Raw genomic sequence first — 19,054 nt, 5'->3', positions numbered from 1 at the left:
ACAGTCTTCAGTCATCAAGAGCCATACTGAGTCTTTATGTCAGTATCTGCAGTGCTTGGTGTTTAGCCCACATCAGAATTCCCATTTTACAGTATTATAGTGAAATCATTTGCACGATGTGCACATTTGCTTAAGAGCACAAAAGCGATGTGGATTTCCTGGACCTGTAACTTCACATGGTGAATTTCTGGAACATCTGTCTTTCACAGGTTGCTTTGTCTCTGTAGAAAATGGCAGCAGAGTCCTGCACATGGCTTCTGAGAGACAGATGGGCCAAAATGCATCGTGCAGTTAACGTTTCCTGTCCGTCTTAGTGAGCATCCTGTCTTGCTGTAAATGATTACAAGGACATCATTGCTTTTTGTAATGTGCACTCTGCCTCAGGCAGGATAGGAAGCATACTTTAAACTCTGTGGAAAAGAGATAAAAATGAGCTGTCTCACTTTCAGCCTATATTTAAAAATAATAACATGTAGTATTTCTGTAAACTGTCAATATAGCAGGTTTATTTAATTGAAAATGTTCATCCTTGGATACATTTTCAGAGCTTCAGCCTCTCTCAGAAAGGAAGAGAAGATATGGTCAGTATCGACTATAAGGCCTTATCAAATTCCTGATTACATTTCATCCAGCACTGTGCTGACCTCACTGCCATGCGAGTTAACTCTTCTTTTTCATGACCTCATATCAGTTTATGCAGCCACATCTGAAAATGTAACAGCTGATACTGCATTGGATGCATCTTTCATACAGGGAATGGCTAGTGATAACCCTGAAAATGCTGCAGACTACAAATGTTGGCAGCACCTTTCCTTCAGTGAGATAAACTATGCAACTCAAGATGTCCTGTCTCTCATTTCTGCTCTGAGCAGGTGAAGCTAGGAGGTTTGTCTTTTGGAGACAATCATCTTAATCCTGTTGCTTACTGCATGCATGTGACTGGCAGCAAAAGCATTGCTTTTAAAACTTATTCCCTGTCACTTCAAACGAGTTCTTCCCCTGTGCTTGGCAATTCCCTCTGCAGCTTCACTGCGTTGGGTCTCTGAATTGTAACTAACTTTCCTCACTCCAGCTTCTGCTCTTTTCTTGCTTTGTGAAGCCTTCAGCTGCTTTTTCCATCTATGGCTTTGTCCTAAGTGTTCCCAAGATTTGGCAAGGTGCTCATATTGCACAAAAGGATCATCTGGCATATGGTAATCTATTGCTGTGTTTAGTGCTTTGCTGCGGTAGGGGCACTTTGAGATTCTCAAGAAATGCAGAATCGGGTCTGCCATCCCTGCCTGCATCTTAATAAACAACAGAAGAGAAATCTTGCTTACTGGTAGTGTTTTTGATAGCTGTGGGCTGTGGCAGCTTGCTTTCAAGATAACCCGCCTCTTCAGCCATTCCTTGAACCTACTTCTCTTTAAATCCCTTACATTTGCAGTGTTAGTTTTTCTTTTGATCTGCATAAAAAATGTTCTTAAACAGCTAGTGTCTGCTGTGAAACGGGGCCTTGGCATTCCTTGTGCTTCACAGTCACGCCACAGACCAGTAGTCCCAGCCCTCTCAAGCTCATGAATGAAGGATGATGGATGGCAGACAGGGACAGGTACATGCAGCAAACAGATATGTTGGGTTGGTCAGAAGATACAACAGTGCCTAGGCTGTTGTACAATTCTTTGATGTGCTATGGAAAAAAAGGAGATTTCTGAGGAATTACCACCTCTCTGCAGAGAGAGGTGAGTCAGCACTATTGAGATTAATATCAGTAACCTCCCAGTTTTCCGTATTCTTAATGCACAAGGCTTCTCTTTGGTTTCACCATCTGGACCACTTCCCATTTTGATCACGTTACAAACAGGAAGGCTGTCTGGGGTTTATTTTGTGGGATGTCTGCAGTTCCTTGTAAGAGGAAGGACTTCCAAGCTGGTTCATAGCTTTGCAGGCCCAACAGAATTTTGGGATCCACTCTTAAGAGATCATAATGTTTTGTCAGGAAACACTTCAGTCATTTACACAAGAAATTATCAGCAGATGAACTGTCCTCTCCCTTCTACCTCTTGTGACGGGTAAAGCCACCTGCATGTGGACCCATCCCTATGCAAATGGGGAGGATTTGCAGGGCTGTCATCTGAGAAAACAGAAACCTTTCACAAATGTCAGTGAAGGAATAGCTGCAGTTTCTCTTCTCTGTTTACTTTGTATGTATGAGCCTCAGAGACTCTGAAGGCCCAGCCGTGCCATGAAGAAAAGACACCAGCAGCTCTCATTACGTTCCATGCAGGGTTATGGATGCTCACACCCTCCCCTGTGTGATTTGGTCAAAGTTGCTTGGCTCCTGGCAGGGTTGGGAGATGAATGCAGACCTTGTTGCTTCCAAACTCCTCCTCCTCCTCTACTCGAGCACACTTTGCCTGGTCGTTGCTCCCTGTGGCCTATCTACTAGGTTCCAAATGCTTCCCACTGTACAGTGATTTATCACGCCGCTTATCTGTGTAATTTTCCTAAAAGAAACTTTGTGTCTGGTTTGTATGGTTCCCAATTCCTCATAAGGCCTTTTTCCTCAGGGATGTAGGTGAAAGCAAGACTTTCTTGTTCCTCAAATGCTTTGCATGTTTTATTTTATTGTTGTTTTTTTCCCGTTTTTTTCAACGTGTGCTCTGAAGCTGAAGCCAGTGTGGGGAGGTGTATGTGTGCCTTGGTTGATTCTTGCTCTCTTCATCTATTCGTGACCCCACTTGCAAGTAAGCATGCTTTCCATTGCCCCTGTAGCTAGCAAAAGGAGTCTCTGTGACAAGCAAAAGGGCTCAGACGAAGAACAGATGCTTTATGTAAGTCTATATAAGCTGCAAAGAGCTATTTCTGAAGCAATGCAGCTGGCAGATTTCTCAGCTGGACTGTTCCTGTGGCTCTGTGGCTAGCTATCAGTTTTGTTGTTCTTTGCTGTATTTAAGAAATTTTATTTGTTGCTCTGGGACTAAAACAAAAATAAAATTGGGGGAAAAAAAAAAGGACATTTTAAAAGAAAACTGTTCCACTTTGCAACCTCACATCTACTTCAGCAGCATGAATAAAAGTGGGGCCAGAGAGGACCAGGCAAAGCCTCAGAAAGGCATGACTGCAGCTGCCTCATGGCTGGCACCTAACTGTTATTAAATCTGAGTGCAAAGAGTTTTTTCTTCACTTTCTCTTTTGACATAATCTTTTTTTCAGTTCAGATTCGTGAGATGTGGAGTGCTACAGTATTTCCGGACTGTGAAGATGGTTGTCAAGTGTTGTTAAACACAGGGAGTCCTTAGAGGAAGAGAGTCGGACGTAGCTAGAAAGTGTCTGTGTGATTTGTTGCACTCTTTTCTGAGAATGCTTGGAAAACTTACGCTTTCTGGGCAAAGAGAACTTCATCTCTGGAATGGCTTTCTCCCCCCTGCTGCCTTCCAAAAGGATTTGCTGTGCAGTTAACTCTTCTGATTGCTCAGCATTTGCAATTTCAGCTCATTTAGACTTGTAATAACAACACACTGCATCCGAATAATATTTGCTACACAGTACTCTGATAGTACTATTTGGGAGTAATTCTGGGCTAGTCTAGTCCAGACTAGGGTCAACAGTACAGAGAAACAAGGGATCAACAGAAACGAAAGAATTGTTGGTAGAGGGGAGATGTGCAGAATCCCTTAACATACCCTGGGCATCCTGCCATAAAATGTCAATGTTTCTGACACCAATAATATACAAAATAAAAGGGGGATACCAAGCGTGGTGTGTGTGTGAGTGTGAGGGCGGGGACCTCTTGCATTAAAAAATTACTATGAGGGGCATCTGAGAGCTGACATGTTTTGTAAATCCCTGCTGTGACTTCACTTGGGTCAATCTGTTTGCACATTTCAACGTGATGTGGCATGTCCACATAGCAAGCACCAAATGACAAGGTGGACAGTGCAAACATAGACCCTAGTGGCTTTTCCAAACAGATCCTGTTTTTCTAGGTGTACTAAAGGTGTTGATGGACAGAAATGGAGACTCTGCTAAAACTTACTTTTCAGTAGCATAAATTGAGCTTTTAATAGGTCTTTGCATCTGCAATTTTATTAAAATGTCATTGGTGTACGTCTTGAAACCTCAGTTAGGAAATCCACAATAGAGTCACTTTGTCTCAGCAAACACAGACATGCAGATCTGGAGAATCAGAAGAAGAAGAGAGCAGCTTTTACCTGGTATCTCCAGTCCTCCTCCTTCCTTCACCTTAAAGCTGGGAACAATGAGATTGCTCCTGTATCTACTCTTCCTAATGAGTGAGTCTTACCTCTATATTTATTTTACATATATTAGAAAATAAAAGTCTTTTTGTGGAAACAAAGTAATTTCTGGAGACTCAGATCAGTCCCTTAATGTGAACCAATAAAATGATTCTTATGTAGAAAGTTCAGGATGTTTGGACTTGCATGGAAAGTCCTTAGTTTGCAATGTGTTTTTCTAATATTTCAGAGAAATTCGTACATTTGGGTGGAAAGAGTTTTATAGTTCATACTTAGTGGGAGAAAAGTGGCTACCAGGTGAAATTATACTCTCAAATACAAAGCTAACAAGCTATGTTTGACCTTTTATATTTTTTTATTTGTTCATCTGTTTGCTTGTAGTTAAGTAGGTAAGAGTAGAATGTAGGTGAGGGGTTTTTTTTATATTCCTCCTTTTCTAGCGTCATTTTAGATACACCTTGGATTAAGCAGTATGCGCTTTTGGAGATACATCTCCCACAAGTTTTTGGCTTGTTGATCTCCTAACAAGAGCTCTAGAACATGCAGGATTTTTTAAAAGAAAATTCAGAGGACCTTTATTATTTGGGAGTAATTTTGTGTAAAGTAAAGCATAGGTATGAATTAGAAGGAGTGTTTCCTAAGTCAGAGTCTGTATCCACATCATTGTGTCCTGTAGCCTTGTGGGGACAATTCTGCCATGAATTAGTCTTTAGCTGCTTGTCCCAGAAAGGGTAACACCCTTACGCTGCTTCTCCATTAGCTCAAGCAATGGACAACTGCACTGGGGATGTTACTGGCCCCTCTTCCAGCCACTCCACAAATAAATGCTAGTTTGATTCTATATGACAGAATTTCTGTTTCTCTGGTTCCCTTTTCAAAAGACTCAATACTGTATATACCTACTCCATCTGTATGGAAAGAATATTATCCTTTAAGTATTCATTCCATGCCCTGATCAGCCTCACAAACTTCCTGACAAGCTTTACACTTCAGTGTGTGGGGGGAAAAAATTGTTATTAATTTTATTCTTTTAATGAGATGCCCCTCAAAGTTCTCTGTAGCTTGCTTTGCTGTGATTTTAGATTTAACATCAAGATTTATGCTCTACTGTTTTCGTTATTTGGGTTTGACTTCTACATGTTGTATGATGATGTATTACTTCTGCTAATATTTTTGTTCTCATGTTTGTCATTATGCTAGGTAACTCCCAGCTTTGTAAACATTGTAAACATATAAATCCTTAATGGATATGCCCAGAGAAATTACTGATATTTTTTTCAAATCTTGACATTTCTTGATTTGGCTTATGCAAAATTAAGGTGGAATCATCTGTAGATCTTTTCTATTGCTCTTACCTAGCAACCTTTTTTTTTACATTTGTGGGTTTTACTGATGAAAGCGGCAGTGTAGGAAAATGTGGTTGTCTGATCTGGTGGGTCTCAGTTATGTTCTTAGAATGAATCTAACAGATCTGTGCTGAGTGTCTAAACTCTACAGATAATTTATCTGTAGAGTTGGCTAATTGGCAACACATGCCTTTTTTTTTTTTTTTTTTGACCCCTCAGTTTAAGTACAGTGCACTTAGTTTCAGTAACTAAAGTGCTAAAACCCCCTGAATCATCTGTGCTGGAAATCCCTGTGAACAGGGAGTCAGGAGCAAAAAGTTCAAATAACTCGGCTTTGCGGGATGGCAGCAGCAGAACTAAGTTGATGAGCCTCTGGTTCCCAGGCCAAATGCCATACAAGCACAGGAATGTTCATAAGACTGAGGTTAGCTCCCTGGCCATTGTTTTTTCTCTTTCTGTTGCCTGCTTGAGAATTGTCCCTTAATTCAAAGACAGTTGAACTTTCCAGGGAGCTTGTTCCAGTATATCTGGAATTCTGGTTTTGTTTTAAAGGAAGTTTGCTGGAACTCCGTATTGTTAGGCTGATACTCCTACAGTGGAAACATACACAGATGCCTAGGAGCATCTCTGAGTTAATTTAAGTGTTTTAACTGGTAAAGTGGGATTTACAAAGCAAGGCAGTAGTTCAGGATGGTGTGCCTATGCTCTGAAGGGGATGCATGCCATATGCCTTAAGTATGGGGCATTTCAGGAAGCAGAAGCAAAGACTGAAAGTTCACGCTATTTGCACGTTTCATGTCATTGCTCCGATTGTGGTATTTCACTTCTTTGACCAGTGCTTTCATAGCCAGGCTGGGAAATGACATGGAATTGATTGCATAAGCTCAGATTCAGCTCTGAGTAAAATTAGAATCAGGAAAGACTCTAGATGGACACAAGGATGCAATTTGACCCCTTGTTAGTACATCAGAGGTTATATTAAAAATGCTAGACTGTGTGTTTAAATGCAGGCTCAACCTACAGCTTCTAGAGTTGGAGTCTGGGCATTCATAGCAAGGATTTTCGGCTGAAGTAATTTGTAAAATTCAGATTTTGTAATTTTCTTTTGTTCTAGTTTCAAACAGGGACAGAGTTTGTGATCAGAGTCACTTGGGCTTGTTCCTGAGATTAGTGTGAAGTTTTCAAAGTTGTCGTGTGATTGACAGAGGTTTGGTGATACAGTACAGCTCAGTGCTTGAATTTACAGCATTTATCATAGTAGCTTGCCTTTCATGCATCCTACTTTGTGACATTTTCAGTCTGTCACTTCAATTCAAGTATATTTATCTTCCCAGCCTGTGCATTTACTGAATTGTTAGCACACTTAGAGAAATCAAGAGCTGAGGTGTGAACAGCAATAAGGGTTGGCTTGCTACAGAGTCTTACAGCTAAAACACCAGTATCAGCCTCCTTTTTTGTGGGCTGCCTTGCAAGAAGGAAGTGCCTTCATGCAGAAAAAAAAAAGTTACCTTTAGGATGCCAATTCAGTTACAACTCTGTGAATAATGGGTAGAAGTTTTTCTTTTTCTTTTTTTTTTGGATGGCTGTTTTATATCTATTTTGAGAAGTTATTGGACTTTTAGCAGAGCTGCATCCTCAGCAAAGTATCCATCACATGTGGCACCAATTTGCTCCCTTGCTGCCAAGCTTTGAGCTTTTTGTTAACATCCCACAAAATCTATGTTCTCCTCTTCTTACCAGGTTTATGACAATGCTATTCTTGTGGAGAACAATCCCCGCTGCTACTTAAACTGCTTTTTCTTTAATCTAATGGGTTTTGGTGTCCTGGTCTATTGAATATCAACTTTACATGAAGAGAATCCACTGGTGCCACCTTGAAGTGGCATGCCATTTGCACAAGCCCTGGAGTTTTGTTTCCTCTCCTGCCTAAATGGAGGTTTGTGAGCTTCAGCTAGTAGAAATGTTTTATGATATCCAAGATGGACTTTCAGAACAACAGGACTTGTGTTACTTTATTTTTCATTAGGCTGGGCAAGAAAATCCTTTGTTAATCTAAATCAGTGAAATGTCCATAGCTTGGTATCTCCCTCCCGCCAAGTGCCTCTGCTGTCATGGTGGGCAGGGTTCAGGGATTGCTGGCTCAAGAGCCTGTTAACTATGACTCTACAGATCACAGTCTGTGCTCATTTATTTATTTGTTTTCAGTGGTCAAGTCCTTGGGGAGCTTTAATGTTGACACTGGCAAGACGTGGATCACACCACACACAGCCTCTTTGTTGTGGCCCACGGTTCTTCAGCACTCGGATGGGAACACAACCATGTAAGGAACAGAAGAAAGAAAAACATACCCAGACCTCCCAGGTCTTTATGAATGCGTGTGGCCTGAGGTCATGTAGCTTCTCACTTTCTACAACTGTTAGCACAGGTTCCTCTGCCTGGGACCCAGAATTGTTCCTCGGTTCTCAGGGGCTGATGAGCGCTGTTAGAGCTTCATCAGTGTGAGGTGTACATTGTCAACTTGTGAGTCTTCATGATGCTTCTCCCCTCCCTCACAGCTAAGTCGTGGCACTGTACAGAAAGGATGTCTGCTCATTTAACCAAATGGCAGAAACAAGCAGCTGGGTTCTTGCAGTACTTCCTGGCATACTGCATCATTTCTGGGGCTGCAGCAGTCACGGCACCCATCAGCTGTCAAGAGTTATGTTGTGAGCTTGGTCTGAAGACCATAAAGAGTTGAAAACTGCTGTATTTTGACTATTGGGTCTGTAGGGGAAGAGAAATGAATGGCTAGGCTGGTGAACAGAAGCCAACCACAAGTGGTTGCTATAGAGATAACCTATATTATGCTGAGCAGATTGGTCAGGCTGTGTAGCAGACAGCGTATTTTAAGTCTCGGAGTAAAGAAACTTTTCTACCCCCTGAGCAGAAATTGGCTGACTCAAAGAACAGTCTCCATTTCATACAGCAATGCTGCCATTTCCTGGTATGATGGTTGGACTTTCTTGCTGCACCTCCAGCCTCCCTTTTGTCTCCAGCATTTTATGGGCAAGTCACTTCCAGACCTCTTCCTTTGTCTGGGATAGCTCTCCTGAATTCATAGTTCAGATGATGGGAAGGATGATGATTTGTAGGAGAAAAGTGTTTTCCTCTTAGTGGCTGATTCAGCTCAAAACCACACTGGTGTCCAGTTAATTAAGAGACATTGTCAGAATAATGGGTGGCCACCATGGCACACAGGTAATTGTTTTGCACTCTGCATTGCCAAAGGACTCTGCCGGATTGTGCCACCTTCCCTCTTTTCCACCTTTTTTCTCATTTCACAGGATTTTGGCTACTTCCTCAGTAGACAAGGGGCTGGGCAGGCTGAGGAAGTGCACTGTTTTGCAGGAGGAGATCCAGTGCCAGGAGATACCTCTGCGAGGTACAGTCCCGCTTCCCCTTCCCAACACTTGCTTTGCCATGGGTACAAGGGAGTGCAGAGGCTGGGTGTTTCAGAGGGAACTGGGCACATTGCTAAGTCCCGTGGATCAGCACTTCATAGAAAGAAATGCAAACCCACAGTCCCAGTGGTTGGGAGTGATGTGTCTGGGGGCTGCAAGACCTCTTCTGCCACAGCTTAAGTCTTCATCTAAACTCTGCTGAAATACAAGGCAAAGTTTTTTGTTTCCAACATATTCATTACTGCTACAGTTCCTGATAGCATTAATTCTGAGTCTTCCTTCTAAGAGGACAGCAGATATAACTGACCTCTGTAGTTGTAGCCTTGTCTGTATTTATTCTGTTTGCCCAAGGCTGACAAGTACTGCATCCGTTTCAATTCTGTTCTCCTCCTTCTTCATTCATTCAATCATTCATTCAATTTCAGGAAAGATTAAAGGCTCCAAAAGTGTCCAGGATGGTGGCATTGCTATTGACAGGAATTCAGATTGGATCCTGGTAAGGCACTGAAAATATCTGTGGCTGGGAACAACTATATTTTTCCAAAATGCTGTGTACTTTTGCTGGGAAATGCAAATGAGCAGACATAACAGAAGGATGAAGGCTAAAAGCTCTTGGCTGGATACTGGCTGCTTGGAAAGCCAGCTGGCGCATTGCCAGCCAGGACGGAGAACTGAGAAGGGCCCTTCTCATCCGCTGAGGACTGCAGTGGACCTTGTACTTCACTGCAGCCACCCCCACTCATAGGAAAAGGGAGGATTGGCAGAGGAGGCTTAGGAGAGCCACCAATTTGGAGGCTAACACCTTGGTCTGGTGAGCCACCCAGCCCCACTCTTTGCCTCAGCTCAGGGCTGAAGTCCTGGGTAACCTGATGTGGCAGGGGTCGCATCAAGGAAGGTGCTTTTTTACTCTCACTAGGTTTTCTGTGCTTTGCAGGGGATGCTGAATGTTTGCCAGATGGCGTCTTCAGTCATCCTCTGCCTATGGCTTTGCTCATCATTCATTAGCCTTTCCTGCCGCCCCCACAGGCTTGCCTGCAGAAGAAGCACCGCCGAGCCTTCACCACTACTGAGGACATGAATGGAGTCTGTACTCTGCTCACCACTGACTTGCGCAGCACGGCTTTCCTCAACCTCACCAAGATTGGTATAGGAGCAAAGCTAGTACTGTGCCTTTGCAGAGAGACAGAAATAACAGCACAAGGCTCTGCTCTAACAGCAGGGACCTTCTGGGTTCCTAACCAGCATGGTCTATTGTCTACTGGGAGAGACCTAGAGCTGAATTTTAACATGTATTATAGTCACTTCAACAGGCTTACAAGGTTCAGCCTTGAAGATTAGCACACAGCAGCAGGGATTTTCTGTTGTCGTGTCCCATGCATCCAGCTCTTAATCCAGAATTTCGAAAAGCATCGACATTCTTAGTGGATGGACGAGAAAAACATCCATTGGGATTTTTAAAAGTGCCTGGGCACTTAAGGCTGTTCCTTCCAACTTAACTGGGCTATTAAGCATTTAATCAAGGGAACAGAGAGCTGGTCTGATTGTCTAGCCTTGCTCTGCTTCTTGCTGTCACTGCAAAGAAGCTGACAAGTTTAAATTAGACACCTAGATGGTCTAGTTCCATCTTCAGTTGTCTAACTGCTATTAACAGTCTGATCCTCAGGTCTTCTGCAAATTTGGGAACGTGGATGGAAACAGATCCTGAGTTTAAGGTGTGTTAATTAGAAGAGTATTTTCAAAAGGTAGAGTGTATTTTTTTCTTGCTTTTTAAATTCTTTAGTTGAGACCAAATTAAACAGCATTCAAAATAAAAACGGCAAAGATGAGATTACTGACACCAGCAGCTCGGTCAGCACAGACAACACCAGGAGTGCTTGTGGTGAGCTCTTTGGCAGCACAGGGAACAACCACATGTGCAAAGGTAAATACTGGACAGGAACAAGCATTACTTCCTTCTGTATTAGCTGAGTTTGAAGCAGCTTGCATTCATGTGGTGGGAGCGAGCTGGGGAGGGAAAAGGTTGAGGTTTTGAAGGTTATTTGTAATGGTAAATTTCAGTCATTGTTACAGTCATCATTGAGATTTTTTAAAAAGATAACCTGTCACTACAGTGTAGACTATATCATCAGCTAGATCTGCTTTTGGAATGGCTGGATGGTGCTGTAGTCAAATTTTTGGTTGTTTAATAATATGTCAATGTTCTTGAACCCTTGCTAAATATTAGGCTGTTTAGGTGTCCCTTCAAATGTCCTTTTATATTTAACTGCATTGACAGAGCTGGGAACAGAGATTGCTGTCATTCTGGGTGGATCAGAGAACACCAAGCCAGATGATTTCCAAAATGCCAAGACGTCTATCCTCAATATGATGAAGTCAATGTGGCAGAAATGCTCAAAGGTGTGTGAACCTCCTCAGAGTCTCATAATCTGATAAGCAGGATGGATCAGAGCTCTAGTGAAGAATGGAAAGTCTCCTGGTTCACATAATTATTGCTTTTTAAACTTCACAGTGATGCTGGTAATAATTCTACATATTCTAATGCAAGAGTTAAATGTTAGTGAGCCAAGGAGGCGGAGTAGCTGAAGAGGGAAGTGGAAGAGCTAGGACTGGGTTTTCATGCCAGAAGCACGCTTAGATATTTTAACAGGCAAATCTCTCAGGGCACCTTGAAACAGTACACACAAAAATAAGGGATGGGGCTTATAAGCCATTACTTTAAATGATTTAAATAAATCTGGGGACAAAGTGAGGCTGAGCCATGTGGTCACAAAAGGTCTAGCCAGATAGATAAATACAGGAACTTCAGACAGAGAAATCATTGCCTTGAGCCAAAGAAAATGAAGTCATTTCCTGGAGCTGATCCAAAAGGGATCACCAGAATACAAATGTGTGATGGAGACAGAAGGATAAAGACAATTGATATACCTATTACTTGCAATATATGCTTTCTGTGTTTGTGCAGTAAAGTTTGGGACTAAACTTGGCACTCTGAGGAACTTAGGGATCCTGCCTTAGATCTTGTCTAACCAGCTCTGGCTTTGCCATCTGCTTTCTCCAGATCAGGTTTGCTGTGGTGCAGTATGGAACACAGATCCAAACTGAACTGAGCCTGCAAGAAAGCTGCAACAGACTAGCTGCTTTCTTCAAAGTCCAAAACATCAAGCAGCAGAGCCCACGGACTGACATCGCAGCCACACTGCAGCATGTGTTGTGAGTTCACGTGTCTCAAGAAGCTCCAGGAACGCTCATGTGATTCCTTGTGTTTCATGTGCATCAATCCAGCCTCCTGCACCTCCTCTCTACTCTTCTTTATCTCACACTCTTTATCACACACTTCTCCAATGCTTCTCTTAGTCACAGGCTCTGCCAGCTGAGGCCTCTGAATGAGTCTGTCTGGGGGACCATCAGGTCTACAAGGAGAAATTGCCAAGAGACAAAGTGTGAAATCCTTCCTGGCTGACACAGGGGCTTCAGAATGAAAATTCAGTCACTTGGGTCTTGCTTCAAGCATGTGTTCATTTGTAGACCCAAGGCCTTTCCCATCTTTTTCACTGATCTGCTGCATCTGTGGGAGTCATGCTTTCCCTCTTGACTCCATTTTCTTCTCAGTAGCATGACTCTAACAATACCGACATGCACTGTAAAAATGCCCCATATGCTACTTGTAAATGTGCTTGTGAAATCAGAGCTACCACCTGTGGACAGCCAATATACCTGGAAAGCATAAATCCTTGTGCACATTTGCCTTGCATGTCTGTATTCTTGTAGGCTGAGAGCTCAATGAACATCAGCACCCTGCCACCAACACTGACATTTCTAGCTCTGCAGACATGGCTTGTCCCATGAAATACCTCTAGGCTTCTGTTTCCACAGGGATAAAGTCTTTGACAGCCATGACTCCAGCCGGACTGATGACAAGATAATCATTGTCATGGCATCTGGGCAGGTGTTTCTGGAAAACCATAGATTGAGAAATGTGATGAACTCCCTGGAAATGGCTATGGTCAAACTCTATGCTCCTGGGGTGAGTGGGAAGCACCATCAAAGCCCATATATAGGGGAGAGATGTTTCCGTCCATCCCATGTGTCTGCTCTTATGCTTTAGCAGTGGGTGGAAGAAAAAGTAGTCATGCATTAAACTTGCAGGATGTCCAGCCTTGAGATGCCCTGGCTCCTTTGATTCACTCAGGCCTCCATCTTCTTGATGCCAGAGAGCTTATTTTGAAGGAGGTTAAGGAATATATCCTAGAAACAAAGATGCTTAAGTTTTATATGTCTTGTGGCTCTAGAGCTTTTATTATTTTTTTTCTTTGCAAATAAGGGCTTTCTGTGGAATCTAGGATCAGAGTTGCTTTACCAAGCTTTTGGAAAACTCCCTCCCTTTTCAGAGTTTTCAAGTTTTTAATGACAATTTGGGAATTTGTTGGGTTTTCCGTCTGTGTATGAAAGGTGTTCAATCTCCCTGTCTGATGGCTTTTCTCCCTAGATTGGAGAGTTCATAAGCAACCAGTGGGTCCCAGAAGAGCTGCAGAAAGTTAGAAGTGACTGGTTCGTGCTGTCCACATATGAAGATTTTGACAGTTTCCTTTCGGATTTGGAGAGAGAGACTCTGAGTGATTCAGGTAGAATAAATCCCACTCCTGACACATCTATCTTCTCTGTAACTTATAGAGTGGATCTCTGATGGTGGGTAGTTTCATTGCTCAAGGAATGTAAATACATCTCCAGATCTTACCTGTTCTTGTAGTTACTTGCCCAGAAACAGCAAAACAAATAAAAGTGATTTCTGTTACACTAGTAACAATCTTCCTCAGCCAGTCAACTGGGAGGACAAAAAATCGTGTTCGGTATCTGTGACCTGCAGGCATAACATCAGTATGGAAATAGGTGCTTTACAATACACACATTCAGTACATGTTCAGTGTTTCTGTTATGATACACTTCTGGCTGTGCTCAGAGCAGTTTATTTCTGTTGAACTGTAGCTGTATTTTTAAGATGCAGTCCTGATCCCCACAGCTTTCAAAACTCACAAGTATTTCCATAGCAGCTGTAGTCTTGTGCCTGAAAGCAATATTGACTGCAGGGACAAGGAAGAGTTCAGCTGCAAGGCAGCAAGGCGCAGGAGCACTGCGTAGGCAATAATGCAAGGTTTTTGTTCACCTTTTGCTTTCTCTCCTACTGCCCTGTCATCTTTGCTCAAACTTGTTTCTTGTTTCAGCTGAAAATATTCCAACTGAAGCACCAGAGCACAGAAATACTAATGACAGTGGTGACAGCAAGCTCCCTTCCTGGATAGAGGAGGACAAAGAGGAGGAGGAGGAAAATGGCTTGCGTATGTGGTGAAGTATCTTTTGACAGAATCATCCCATGGACTGACAAAGTCTGGGGAGCTGCTGTACCGTGAGCTGCCAGACCTGAGCTGTAGCTCATGTTGGAATGACAGCTGAGCAGTCTTGGTGCAGTTCAGTTGCTTGTTCAAGTGAGATTACTTGTGCATTGATCAATAACACTGGATAAAGAACTTGGTCCTGATCAAGGTTGCTGATTGCCTTCTCCTCATTCCTTTACTTTCCATATCCTGGGTAGCTTCTGGAACAGAGATTGCTTTTATTCTGGATGGATCAGGGAGCATTGAGCCAGAGGATTTTGAAAGAGCAAAAGCATTCATCCACAAGATGATGAAAACACTGTATGAGAAGTGCTTTGAGGTACTCTCTACTCTCTTTCTTTAGCAGGCTAAATATGCTGTGCTTTATTTAAGCTACCTCTTCACCAGAATTTGGGACTATGCAGGTTTGTTTCCATTAGGATGGCAAAGCACTTCCACCACTTTCATGTATTCTTGACATAATTTTGCTTACGTCTTAGCAGTACATTCCCAGTCTCGATCCCAAGAACACTGTAGATATAAAAAGTCTGATTTGCATGCTCAGAAATCCCTAGCTCTGCTATGCTGCCATGCTTGGAGCCCAGTGAGCACCGTCTGCTTTCTTCTAAGGTGACAGCCATGACTTTCTTCTGGTTTCCTGTCTCTATTCCTATATTGTAACATCTGTACCTGCAGTCACAGAAGCACCAATTAGACTGCCTCTTCAGCCACACGCCTTACCAGTCTTGTTAGCTCCAGTCACGTATTCTGCATGAAGGTACTCTGCTGCTTTCTCCGCCGAGGCTGAGAAGTGTGACCCACACCCCGGCTTTAGGAAAGTCTCTACCTCTCAAATGCTCCAAGTGTCAGCATATTTTAACTTGTTATTTGCATAGTGGAAGGAAGAAACATTATGTTATGTGTTGTGCAAATACAAAGTGAAGAAATGGTCCCATTCTCCAGACTATCTTTGATAATGAGGTCATCATGGAATAGGAGTACTCCAAGGAAAGACAATGTGCAGCAGGGAGCAATGAAGGAACAATTCAGTAATATCACAGATAATCCCTTCTGCAACCTGCACGTGGGCCAAACACGGCAGGAAAGTGCAAGGACTTAAAAACAAATCAGTGTTTCCCAAAACAATTCTCTCTGTACTGATAGTGCTTTCGTTTTCCTCAGCTATAATATACTTACAACAATCTCTGTGTCTGCACTAGACATATTTAAAAGCCACTTTCTCCTGAAAAAAATCCTTCCTGCATAGTCTGTCTAATGTTTCTGTTGGGAATTTTGGGCCAGCTGTTGCAGAGAACCCTCTTTCTCTGAAGCAACAGTTGTCACAAGCAAGTGCTTGTCTGCTGTTTCCTTCCAGTGTGACTTTGCAGTGGTACAGTATGGGTTTGAAATCAGAACTGAGTTTGACCTGCGAGAAAACTGGGATCCTCGTGCCACCCTCCAGAAAGTACTTGATATTGTGCAGGTGTGCAGTGTGACAAAAACAGCATCTGCCATGCAGCATGTCCTGTAAGTAAAAAAGAAAAGAGCACAAGAAATTAAGGGGATGAATTTCTGGGGCATTTCATGACTAAGGGAGAGGGACTTCTATGAACATTCAGGTCCTGAAAGCAGTCATTTATCTGGCAATGGTTGAATGGCAGGCAGCAGTTCCTGTGCCGTGTTTTAGAGGGTTATAAAAGCCAGCTGATGGTGCCTAATTCTCGGTGTGGGGGTGCTCAGGAAGCAATAGAAAGGGAGACAGCACCTGGTATTTTTAAGATGTGTGAATACGAAAGAAATTCTTTTGGCTCCTTGCTGTGACTGTTGCAAGTGCATAATTCAACAAGAGTCTTCTCTCTATCCCAAGGAGGGAAGCTTCAGCTCAAGACTTGTCCCTCTATCCCAAGGAAGGAAGCTTTAACTTTCATCCCAAGTTCTTTGTTTCGATGTTTTACCAGGGATTCTATCTTCACTGAAAGTCATGGGTCCCGCAAGGATGCAGCCAAGGTCATGATCGTGCTTACAGATGGGGAAATACTCTTGGATGAAATGAACTTGACAACAGTGATAAATTCACCCAAAATGGCAGGAATCAAGCGCTATGCCATTGGGGTAAGTTGGGAATGTACTTGGATCATATCTTCCTTCCATTTCTTGGTAGCACCGGGGGTAGAGAAAAAGAGAAACTGATCCATGCATGGTTCCAGTAAATAAGGGAAGAGGCATGTATAAAACAAGGAGGTGAAAGATAAAGCTACAGTATGAACTGATACTATAATCTATGTAGTGTCAATTATATGCCCATGTTTTTTCCTTCCTACACCTACTACATTCAGTGCCCTGTATCCATTTACTCTCAGACTTTTCAGAAGAGTTGTGCTTTCAGTAGATCAGACCATCTCGTTCTTCCTTGTACAAAGTTTAGAAAAATCTTTCTAGAATGACTGAATCTAGCAAAGTAGTTAACTGTAGTCAAGTCTAGCTCCACAAAGTGTGATTTATATTTCCTTATCCAGGTTATTCTGGAAAATGTCAAAGTGGTAAATAAAAAGTAAACCGTTTTCTGACCTACCCACCCAAGGACAAAATAGCAGAACTGAGGGGTTGTTGTTCATTGCTTGTTTTCAATCACAGTACTCCTAACTCAGAACTAGGCCAAGAATTTCAAGCTACCTTCTAGATGAAGTGCAAGCTTAAAATTTTAAGTTTTTCAGAACAAAACTTCTGATATATCCTTAACTTGGCCAGCAAATTAGCTGGTGTGCTGCTTTGTCAACAAGGGTTTCTCCTGAAGTCTGAAGTTTGGTTTCAGATATGCTATATGTCTCCTCAAATAATCTTTCTGCTATCTCTTTTCATTCTTTCAGGACCGGAAAAAATCCAATTTTATGAAGTCCTGTAACTTGTTAATTTCCAAAATTAATTGTTGGGTACAACAAAGGTATATACACCAAATACAGCACCAGCCAGTTACATAAAGAGGTTTTGTAAAGGTTTGGCTCCAGGAGACACTGTCTGATTCATCGCCTTCCAAAGCAATTGCTATTTCTGGGTTTACATATAGTGGCTGAAGCTGAGTTTTTTACCACAAACTGTTGAATGAAGTAGGTGGGAGTAAGGAGACTCTAAAGGCTGTTTCTTTTGATTGATTTGGATCTGTTCTGCAGGTGGGAGATGCCTTCAAAAAATCAAAGGCCCTAAATGAATTGCAGCTAATTGCATCTGGTCCAGATGACACTAATGTATTTCAGGTGACCAATTATTCAGCATTAGATGGGCTGCTTTCAACCTTACAGCAGAATATTATTGGTATAGAAGGTAAATAGATCATAGAATCATACAGTGGTTTGGGTGGCAAGGGACCTTAAAGATCATCTAGTTCCAAGCCCCCCTGCCACAGGCAGGGACACCTCCCACTAGACCAGGTTGCTCAAAGCCCCAACCAACCTGGCCTTGAACACTTCCAGGGGGAGGCATCCACAACTTCTCTGGGCAACCTGTTCCAGTGCCTCACCACCCTCACAGTGAAGAATTTCTTCCTTACAGCTAATCTGAATCTACCCTCTTTCAGTTTAAAACTGTTACCCCTCATCCTACCACTACACTCCCTGTTAGAGTCCCTCCCCATCTTTCTTGTAGGCTCCCTTTAGGTACTGGAAGGCTGCTATAAGGTCTCCCTGGAGCCTTCTCTTTCCCAGGCTGAACAGCCCCAACTCTCTCAGCCTGTCCTCACAGGAGAGGTGCTCCAGCCTTCTGATCATCATCAAATAGCAACCTTTCTATTTTGTTAGTACCTTTTGAGAAATAAGGAGAAAGTAGCTTACCCTGTTTCTATTGCATCCTCAGGTATACAGGGTGATGCTCTGGAATATGAGCTTGCACAAGCTGGTTTCAATGTGCAGATCTTGGATAAGGTAAGTGTTCTGAATTTAACCCTGCTAAACGGTTGTATACTGTGCTGTTGCTTCAATACTTGTAAGCATTCAGGAGGTCTCCCACGGGAAATTATGGTGGTACAAAGGTGTGAGACCCATGTAGTCAAATCTCGTTTGCAAGCCACTGCTTGCTTTGAATGTGTCAGATAACCAAATGTAGTCAGTCAGTAGCAAATTTTATTTTAGGATGGGATTTATCTAATGTGACCCCTGTTCTAACCACTGGATCCTTTTTATTCCACTGGGCAAAAGGGCTATTTCCAGTTGACAGCTTTGATTTTGCTGGCATTCACATCTCCAATGCACAAGTCAGGGGCTCTGTCACGTTGCAAATAAAATAATTCTGCTCTTTTGGAATCCTCTGGCTTAAAACCTTGGTCTATCCAGGACAGGAATGATCTATGTCCTTGTTGGGAGGGGGAAATAATGGATGTTGTGGAGTATAGTGAACATTCAGCAGCCTTGGCTGCCAGGACAACACTAATCCAGTTTTGCAAAAAAACTCATGTAGTGAACTGGGAGATGTGCAGCTGCTTCTCTGGTGCTGGGCAGTCACCTTGTCTTTCTTCAATATCTGGCAGGAGCTGGTAGAACTGCCCAAGCTACAGGGTCTGGGAAAGAGTGCAGGACCTGTAAGCCAGAAAACATTGCTCCTGACTTAAACTGCTTTGCAGAGTGCTAGAGGCAATTGCCCTGTGTTCATCTCTTCTAATTTGCAGTATGTTA

At 42.7% G+C, this 19,054-nt stretch overlaps 1 protein-coding gene across 5 annotated transcripts in view; it reads left to right on the top strand.

The window, feature by feature from the left end:
* ITGAE (integrin subunit alpha E) overlaps positions 1–19,054 on the top strand; it is a 37,476-nt gene that overhangs the window by 499 nt on the left and 17,923 nt on the right. For 3 of the 5 annotated variants that reach the window (XM_052803076.1, XM_052803078.1, XM_052803079.1), the window contains exons 1-16: positions 2,237–4,274; positions 7,790–7,904; positions 8,908–9,005; positions 9,450–9,520; positions 10,051–10,168; positions 10,805–10,945; positions 11,300–11,421; positions 12,083–12,234; positions 12,898–13,048; positions 13,511–13,646; positions 14,244–14,357; positions 14,612–14,733; positions 15,769–15,920; positions 16,352–16,505; positions 17,561–17,711; positions 18,240–18,307. In XM_052803076.1, coding sequence (XP_052659036.1) covers positions 4,151–4,274; positions 7,790–7,904; positions 8,908–9,005; positions 9,450–9,520; positions 10,051–10,168; positions 10,805–10,945; positions 11,300–11,421; positions 12,083–12,234; positions 12,898–13,048; positions 13,511–13,646; positions 14,244–14,357; positions 14,612–14,733; positions 15,769–15,920; positions 16,352–16,505; positions 17,561–17,711; positions 18,240–18,307 — 1,989 coding nt within the window. In that variant the 5' untranslated portion in view covers positions 2,237–4,150. Of the gene's footprint in view, positions 1–2,236; positions 4,275–7,789; positions 7,905–8,907; positions 9,006–9,449; positions 9,521–10,050; positions 10,169–10,804; positions 10,946–11,299; positions 11,422–11,467; positions 11,542–12,082; positions 12,235–12,897; positions 13,049–13,510; positions 13,647–14,243; positions 14,358–14,611; positions 14,734–15,768; positions 15,921–16,351; positions 16,506–17,560; positions 17,712–18,239; positions 18,308–19,054 lie in introns of those variants that run through there. The other 2 variants (XM_052803077.1, XM_052803080.1) reach the window with 2 other exon arrangements.

Source organism: Harpia harpyja, chromosome 12 (genome assembly GCF_026419915.1).
Source record: "Harpia harpyja isolate bHarHar1 chromosome 12, bHarHar1 primary haplotype, whole genome shotgun sequence".
Taxonomy (NCBI): Eukaryota; Metazoa; Chordata; class Aves; order Accipitriformes; family Accipitridae; genus Harpia; species Harpia harpyja.
This window is presented reverse-complemented; position numbering and strand designations above follow the sequence as displayed.